This window comes from Salvia hispanica, chromosome 3 (assembly GCF_029641045.1).
Source record: "Salvia hispanica isolate PSC_SH4W2 chromosome 3, Shi_PSC_v1, whole genome shotgun sequence".
Classification (NCBI taxonomy): Eukaryota; Viridiplantae; Streptophyta; class Magnoliopsida; order Lamiales; family Lamiaceae; genus Salvia; species Salvia hispanica.
The window spans coordinates 53313231-53322520 of NC_142694.1; the positions used below are offsets into that span (position 1 = coordinate 53313231).

Genomic DNA, 9290 nt, shown 5'->3' on the forward strand with positions numbered 1-9290 from the left:
TTAATTCATTATGAGAGGTCAATATAGTTTTAAGAATATACTAGTACAATTAATTAAACTTGTTTGTAAAATATATATTGATACATTTAGTTATCAAAGCATTATAAAGTCATCTTCCGTCTCGATCTCAATGATCACTAGGTTCAAAAATAGGCAAGTGAGATTGTATTTTAGAAATTCTGAACACGGAGAATTCTTATTTATTTTTGGTTGCATTTCATTAGATGCCACATTTATAATGGAAAAAAGTAGATTCAAAAATAAAGAAGGCATCTTAAGGATTTGCCATCAACAAGGAGCTGCAAAGCTTGGTTGATGTTTTCGAATGGCAATTCATGTGTGATGAACTCATCCAACTTGAGCCCCTGAAAAAAAAATGAAATGAAATTAATAAAAATAGACAGAAATAGAAGATGAGTGGAGATGAAAATAAGACTCACTGCAGAGCAGCATTGCTGTGCAAAAGAAGGAAGTTGGGACTTCCCTTTGAAATCTCCGAAGGTCGAGCCGACGATTTTCCGGCCGTAAAAGAGGTCCATGGGATGAAGAGGGAGCATCTTGGGAGTGGAATGAACACCTACAGCCACAGTCAATCCCCAGCCCTGCACTTCTAACAATTAATTACTCCTTCAATGCATCACTAATTATAGATTTAGTAGTAATTAATTAATTAAGCAACCAGATGGGTCGACAAGAAGGCTTCGCGAAGAACATCTGCGCTTCCAACACACTCAAAGCTGTAGTCTACACCTCCTCCGCACATTTCTTTTATTTTCTACATCCAACAATTTTTTTCTCTTATTTTCTTTATGGTAATTAAAATTTCTCAATATAAGCTATAATGGAAATGGATGAGTGTTGATTGTGTGACCTCATGCACCGGAGTATCAAGAATCGACGGGTTAATGAAATTTGTGATTCCCATTTGTGAACCTGCAGTGCCAAATCCACAATTAGTATACACAATTTTTGTTCCGATTATAATGCACTAAACAAGACTGTCTAAAATTAAAAGAAAAATTACTGTTTTAAATAGGACGGAGGAATTAGTTATTGACCTGAAAAGACAAAAGGAGCATGTGGTCCGCCCGAATGGACCATAAGTTTTTATGTACTGACTACTGAGTACTAGTATATAATTAAGTTCGTAAAAGTCGAGTGATTTTATATAAAACTAGCGTAACATAGTAAAAAAAATTATGTAATTTATGCAAGTTAATTATGAGTAGGCTGAAAATAGATTATTTTAGCAAAATTATATTTAGCGTAACCTACCAGATACATACCTTTAGTTTGTTTGTCTGGGTTGACATCGACTCCAATTATTTGTGTTGCTCCTCTTGCTTTTGCTCCTTCCACTACCTGAGAGTAATAAAATGTGTTTTTCAGAGGTAATAAATTCTCAACATTCAGAAACAAGAAATCACTAGATTTTGGTGCCAAACAAAAATTCTGCATATACAGTCGTAATTAATGGAGTAGTAATAAAAAAAATTATTTTTTCAAATTTTCGGTGCCATAGATGTAGAAATTCAAGGTGGGATTGAGCTGAAAATATAATATATGAGTGAAAAATAAAAATGTGGTGAAAACAAACCGCAAGGCCGACGGAGCCGAGGCCAAAAACAGCGACAGCTGATCCAGGTTTTACATTGGCAGTGTTCCATGCCGCTCCAACCCCTGTACCAATTATAATCTAGTAATTCATAATTATTTACGTATTTAAGTACTAATACGTAGAAAATAAATGCCATTCCTAAAATATCTATTGTTAAAAGAATGACATAAAAACAAATCCTTGGACAGTTGGGTCACTATCAAGACTGACAATGCAAAGAAGAAAACTATTGTAATTATGAATAAAAAATGCATATACAAACAAATGAAATAATAGTACCTGTAGAGATGCAACAGCTGAGCAAAGCCATATGCTTAAGAGACATGAGGTTTGGATCAATCTTGACAACGCAGGCAGAATCCATGACTGTATACTCACTGAATGTGGAAGTGTTGAGGAAATGGAAAATAGGGTTTCCATTCATATCCCAAAACCTGCTTCTCCCATCAATCCCCATCACCTTCTTCATCGGATTTATTCCATTTTTCTCACACACATTCGTCCTCTCCGATTTGCAGAACACGCATTCCCCACACTCCCCGTGAAATATAGTGATCACGTAGTCTCCACGCTCCACATCCTTCACTCCTTCTCCGACACTCTCAACTATTCTGCATCCATCAAATGTTATATTTTCTGAGTATAAATATTTGTATCGAATCAAATTAAAACTCTTCTGATTACCCGGAAGCCTCGTGGCCAAGAATTCTAGGGTACGCTCTTTCAGCTTCGTTCTTCAATCCAAATTCAACCAAATATCAACATATAACTTTTAATTAATTTTGAAGAACATGTAGGATGAGATTATGTGTGTACTTACAGTGCCAAGCCAAGCCCCAAGATCTGAATGGCAGATAGAAGTGAAGAGGATCTTGATTCGGACCTCCATTTTCTTTGGGGGCTCAACCATAATTTCTTCTACTACCAATGCTTCACCAGGACCATGAACTACAGCAGCTGTTTTGTACGTAATTCATTATTTCAAGAAAAATGAAAATAAAATAAAAATCAAACACTACTACTATTGTACCTTTGCATGTGATTACTTTGTTGCTTGTAACGGAGAGTAATTCTTCCATATTGTAGTTTGACGTGCAAAAGTGTTTGTTCTAGTACTAATAGATTTAGATCATTTAGCCACAAATGGTTAAATTAAATAGGGGGGATAGGTTATGAACCATGCTAATGAACTATACTCCAATATTCGTTCCTTTTATTTTAATGTAGACATTCCTTGTATTTTTTTACCGGTTTCCATGAACAATAAAAATATACTAATAAATTAATTCTATTGTATTTTGAAAGAGATAAAAGTTAGTAGTACATAGTACTCCTAATAATCATGTGACTAAACAGTTTGGGTGACCACACTGACGTGTGAGGAGTTTGGAAATTAAGTTGAAAGTTTGAAATAGACATTTTGTACAACTATCAATGCATTAAAATTGAGAAAGTTGGCACATGAATGATTTTTTTTATTTGCTATACAAACATCATTCACAATATTAGTATATATTGCTTTGTACAAATAATTCAATTCGGTTTTCATCCCACCGACAGATGACGGACGAACTGGGACACATGCCTCTATGTCGTCTTTGATATGGCTAATAAGTTATGAAATTAGGTTTGTAGTTAGTAATGTCTTTTTCATTACTAACCAGTGTCCGGATGGTTCCATTAATAATCATATACTCTGAGGGCCTGAGACACATAATATTATACTACTGGCTGTTGGTGCGAACTTGAACTGATGAGGGCCTTAGGCACATATTGAAATGCATCGTGTTAATTAAATTTTAATACTAGTACTAGTTTGTTTTACATAGGTAATTAGTTACTACTCCCTCCGTCCACGAATAAAAGTCTCGTTTTTCTATTTTGGTCCGTCCACGAATAAGAGTCCCGGTTCATAATTACCATAAATGGTAAAGAGACCTCACATTCCACTAACTCATTCCACTCACATATCATTTAAAACTAATATATACAAGTGGGACTCTTATTCCACTAACTTTCTTCCATCCACTTTTCTTAACATTTCTTAAAACCCGTGCCATTTAGAAATGAGACTATTAATCGTGGACGGAGGGAGTAATATTCAATCTTTTGGAGAAAAGGGAAGAATACTTATATAATAAGTGCATCCACTCCACTGCTGTGCTTTAAAATTTCAAATTCTTCTAAAATCCTTTCACTATAACACTATCTCATTATTCACTAGCCTTGTTATCATAATTCTTAAATTTTAACATATCTATTTTTATATATACGTAAAATTTATGTAGCAGATATATAGTTTTTGTATTCAATAATATTAAGAGTGAACATTTTTTCAGTCCGCGAACTTTGTCAATTATCTTTTTAGGTCCGTAACATTTTAAAATATCTTTTTAGGTCCGTTAACTTCGACTTAATATCATTCGAGCTATTTTTTTTTTGAACAGAAATACTCTTATGGCCATGAAGGGTAATTTAGTCTATTATACCATCTTCTCATTAAAATTATTTAATTTCCCTCTCTTTCTTCTTTCCCTTCATCCTCTCTCTTTTTCCTCATCAGTCTCAGTCTCAGTCTAAGTCAATTCCACACCAATTTAATAGGATTCATCACAAATGAGATGCCATCTTCAAAGACTCCCTAGTACCTCAATGATTGCACTCCTTTAATTTCCCTTAATTTTTAGGTGTATGCACTTCGGAGATGTCATATACTCATATATATCAAATCAATATATAATCGTCATTCCAACCAAATAGGTATTATATCATGAGAAGTTCCAGTAAATACACAAAATATGTTTAGAATATGGAGTATTATTTATGACAACAATGATTACTTACATAACAACACACCCATAATATTTAAAACATTCAAAGGTGTAAAAGGCATCTCAATGACTTGCCATCAAGGAGCAACTGCATGGCATCATTGATCTTGGAAAATGGCATTTCATGAGTGATGAATTCGTCCAATTTCACCACCTGAAAAATACAAGAATGGAATGTTTATTTAGTAGAGAAATACTACAAACAAATTTAAGTGTAAATATAGTACTTTTGTGTGTGTGTTTACCCCTTTGGTACACTGGTTGGCAAAATGAGGCAGTTGTGATTTTCCTTTGAAGTCACCAAACACTGATCCCACTAATCTTCTCCCATCAAACATCTCCATTGGATGGAGAGGCAGCAATCTTGGTGATGGATGTACCCCTAAAAGTACTGTCAAACCCCACCCCTGCACCCAAATTAACCATTTGTTACTAGTAATTTTATTACTATCAGAGAAGAAAATAAGTCAATATTTATTAGAGTATGATAAAGAGATGAGAGGAGATTATTACATCATGAGTGGACAAGAAAGCTTCTCGAAGAACTTCCAGGTTTCCTGCACACTCGAAGCTATAATCCACACCTCCATCCGTCATTTCCCTTATTTTCTGCATCAATGTTTATTTTAAAATTAATACACTATATAATATACATCCTTCATCAAAGAAAATTAAAATACTACTACTACTATTCAATTTTGAAACTTGATAAATTAATTAATAGCAGTAGTATGTGATCTAATTTGGTTCAAGTACCTCATGAACTGGCTTGTCCAATTCCTTGGGATTTATGAAATCTGTAAGGCCAATTGCTTTGCCCTTGATCTGTTTCTCTGAATTGATGTCCACTCCAATAATTCTAGATGCGCCACGTGTCCTTGCTCCCTCCACCACCTACACAATAATCCAATTCTCTACTATTATTGAGCTTACTCTTGTTGTCTTATGTCCTAATACAGCTTACTCTTGTTGTGATAACATTTATGTGTATGAAAATATGACCCCATAACCAGAATTGCCGGTTTGCCACGTTGAATCTAGAAAAAGGCAAGCTACATTTTGCAATGGATCTAGAGTGATCCAATTTGTCAAAACTCGTGTTCAATGAAATGGAAAGTTTTACATTAATTATTAAAAAAAAATTAAAGAACTTATATTAAAATAAAGAGTAAAATAAAAACAATTTAGACTTACTAATTTATTAAGTAAAGTATTTATGAATAGATAACAAAATTGGGGGTTGAAAAACTTACAGCCAATCCGACGGCTCCAAGACCGAAGACCACCACAGTGGACCCCTCCTCCACGTCAGCCGTATTCCACACTGCTCCAAGACCTGAAATGAATCACAATCACAAGTCATTTATTATTCTCATTATTTAATTAAATTTATTTCACCTTATTATTACTATAATTAAATAATGCTGACCCGTTGAAACTCCACAGCTAAGGAGAGTCATTTTTTCCAAGGGGGCCTTGCGATCAATCTTAACGACGCATGCTGAATCCAGCACAGTATACTCGCTGAAGGTGGAAGTGTTGAGGAAATGGAAGATCGGCTTCCCGTCTTTCGTCGAAAACCGGCACTTTCCGTCGCTTGCCATCGTGCTCTTCATCGGATTCACTCTGAATTTCTCGCATAAATTGGTAGTCTTCTTTGATTTGCAGTAGACGCATTTTTCGCATTCGCCGTTGAAAATGGGAACAACATGGTCACCTATTTCCAGATCGCTCACACCTTCTCCCACGCTTTCCACCACTCTACATCACAATAAATATGTTTATGTTAAAACTCTTAAATTTTATCCTAGATCGACTTGATGATGATCCTAGCTCATCTATATAAGTATGAATAACCCCGTTGTCATTACGTGAAATTCGAAAACAAAAATAAGTAAATACTAGTGCTATTGTTATTGAGATTACTAACTTTATCTTAAAACTAACTACATATTTATCCAATCATCTCTCTTGGGGCTTTTCCCTTTATTAATAAATGCATTTCTAGCCTCTGAAAAATCTTAATTTGTCATTCATATAGCTGACTTGTAATCTTAATACAATAATTATTTGTTATTTAGGTGTTATCGCTGCAGAAAATCTTATTCTTGATTTTGTTTATTAAATAGTCATGGTCTATGATATAATATTTTATACAAATATTAACAATCTGACAACCACACTAAAACATCGGCGTATCTCCCAAGGTACAAATCCTTTATTTATTCATTAATATGATAATCAAATCTCTATTTTTATAATCTACACCTAAAACATAACTAAACTCCGCCCTCTCGAAACCTACTCTAACCTATTCTACGTTCATGTGTTTTACTAATTTCTCTAACTAACACAAAAAAATTGAAAATCTTGTATTTTTTAGATAAAAAAAAAATATTTTGAGGGAGTGAAAACAGGAAATTTCTAGTGATATAAACTTGGCAATTAATTATGATCAGTTCTTACCCAGAAGCTTCGTGGCCCAAAATCCGAGGGAAGGCTCGTTGTGCTTCGCTCTTCAAAAAATTAAATTAAGATGATTAACAAAGCTTGTTAATAAGGAGAAAATCAAATACAGAATTCAAAATTGATGAATAAATGCTGTTTGATGATACCTCTCCTTTCCAAGCACTGACATCGGTGTGGCAGATCGAAGTGAAAAGCACTCGGATTCGGACCTCCATTTTGTGAGGCGGATCAACCCGAATCTCCTCCACCACCAGCGGCTGCCCCGGCCCATACGCCACCGCCGCTGCAACGCTGGATCATTAGAATCCTCTTGCAATAAATTAATATTCAGATAAAAATATTAGCTCTATCTATAAATGATAACGTACCTTTGCATGTTATAACTTTTCCGACGGTGTCATTCGAAATAATAGCATCTTCATAATTGTTGTTGCTTCCCAAACTGCCCATGCTTTGAGTGAATTTGTGTGTGTGTGTGTGTGTGTGTTTTGTGTGTGTAATATATGTGAAGACTCGATGAATTATGCCATGTTATTTATAGGGGAAAAAATATAGCAGGGTGGACGTGGCTTACGAGTTTGAATTATTATAGCCAATATTTTACCATTTAAATTTTATCTAAATCGTTAATATCGTTGTCATGTTGTGAGTCTTTATCTCATGCTTGTTTCGTTGTATCAATTGGTCAACTTGCTCATTTTCAAGTCAAGCAAATCCAAATAAATTAAACCTCTTTACATTTAAGAAAAGCATTTATTGACCGGGCTATTTTTATTTATCCGTAGATATGGGCCTGCCTATTTTTAATAGGAAGACAAAAAACTTGGCAACCTTTCCACATTATTGATCTCCCACTAGTAATAAAGTCAACATGTTATAATGTATTTAAATATATTTCTTTTTAAAATCATAATTAAAATAAAAATTCAAATCAAAGTTTTGGTATTGATATTACAATGAAAAAGGTAACAAAAATAGAGAAATGAATTACTAATACTATAATCGAACAACTTTATATTGGATTGGTTCACATTCAATCCAAGAATATTAAACAGCTAAAAGTATAAAGCCATGTTCAGATCAGGAATAAAGATTTTTCAATGATTTAAAATTCAACCAGTATTCAACTTTTCAAAACGAGGCAGAAATTGTTTGACCTCCATTGAAATGTATGAAAAACTACATAGATCGGAAGAATTTTAATTGCACACCATCTATGAACTGTGATCTTAATTAATTATCAAATGGAAGACAAAGATAAGTCATAATTTTACATGTCTTTGTCCCATCTTATTTTTAATTTCATATCCAACATATTATTGAACATCAATAATCAGAAAAAATTTGGATACGAATTTGGTCATTATCGGAATTATATAGTCGACGGGGACACATATATTTAAGTAAACCGTCCAAATTCATCAGATCATGTTTAATTAATAACTCGGTTTAGATAATGAAGAAGTCAAATCTGTGCTGTCACTAAAAATGAATAAAGAATACCGTCGTTAACATATTAATAAATCATAATTGGATCTAAGATTGACACTTCGAGGAAAGAAACTTATTCATTTGTTTGTATTGATTAATTTATATTCATGCATCTCAATAATATAGTACGCAAAATTTAATTAGTACTACTATTAACAGTTAAATATTAGTATATGATTTTAAATAAAAAATTTGAATTTCTGAGGCTCTTTCTATAGTGTACGTATTAAGATTATTTTTTTTTCAATTATTCCGTTACAATTCTTCGAAATAAAAGTAAATATATAGATAGAATAATGTATGTGCTTGAATTATATTTAAATCAATATGAACAATAAATGGTATGACACATGAAATAGACGAAACTTAATTAACAATTCAATATCGTAGGGTAATACATATTAAAAAAAAATTATGTGTTTATAGAGTATACTGGTCATTGGTCAATGATGATTTACACATTTAGTTTGTACACATATGTTGATAAAGAAAATAAAACACAAATAATTAATAAGCCCCTATTTAAAGGCCGAAATCACCCTCCCGTGCATATGAAGTTGGAAAATGGTTTAGATATTTTAATCTCGATTCAATCAATGTAAACCAATCACACATATGTAGGGCTGCTTAACCGACCGGTTCTGGTTCTATCCGGTCCGGTTTGACCGGGTACCCGGTTACAAATTTTCATGAATCTTAGAACCGGAATCGGAACCGGATCCGGCCGGTTCCGGTTCGGAACCGACCAGGTAAGAACCGATCGGTTCCGGTTACGAACCGGATCCGATTTATAGTTTTCGTTTTAACTTTTTTAAATAATTCAACATCTAGAAATATAGTAGTTAATACCTAAAATTTCAAATAAACACACAAAAATACAA

General features: G+C 33.5%; 2 protein-coding genes across 2 annotated transcripts; both read right to left on the minus strand.

Moving 5' to 3' along the window:
• Positions 1 to 150: 150 nt before the first annotated feature.
• LOC125216350 (alcohol dehydrogenase-like 3) lies at positions 151 to 2808 on the minus strand. The gene is made up of 10 exons (XM_048118041.2): positions 2649 to 2808; positions 2439 to 2575; positions 2303 to 2352; positions 1898 to 2229; positions 1598 to 1680; positions 1287 to 1362; positions 872 to 933; positions 680 to 775; positions 441 to 602; positions 151 to 365 (listed from the first exon to the last, which is right to left on the minus strand). The coding sequence occupies exons 1-10, from the start codon at positions 2695 to 2697 to the stop codon at positions 255 to 257; spliced, it is 1158 nt and encodes a 385-aa protein (XP_047973998.1). The 5' UTR covers positions 2698 to 2808; the 3' UTR covers positions 151 to 254.
• Positions 2809 to 4355: 1547 nt separating this feature from the next.
• Positions 4356 to 7433, minus strand: LOC125216349 (alcohol dehydrogenase-like 4). Its single transcript, XM_048118039.2, has 9 exons — positions 7287 to 7433; positions 7065 to 7201; positions 6916 to 6965; positions 5879 to 6210; positions 5703 to 5785; positions 5206 to 5343; positions 4963 to 5058; positions 4695 to 4856; positions 4356 to 4603 (listed from the first exon to the last, which is right to left on the minus strand). Exons 1-9 carry the CDS (start codon positions 7366 to 7368, stop codon positions 4493 to 4495), a joined length of 1191 nt encoding a protein of 396 aa, XP_047973996.2. The 5' UTR covers positions 7369 to 7433; the 3' UTR covers positions 4356 to 4492.
• Positions 7434 to 9290: the final 1857 nt, after the last annotated feature.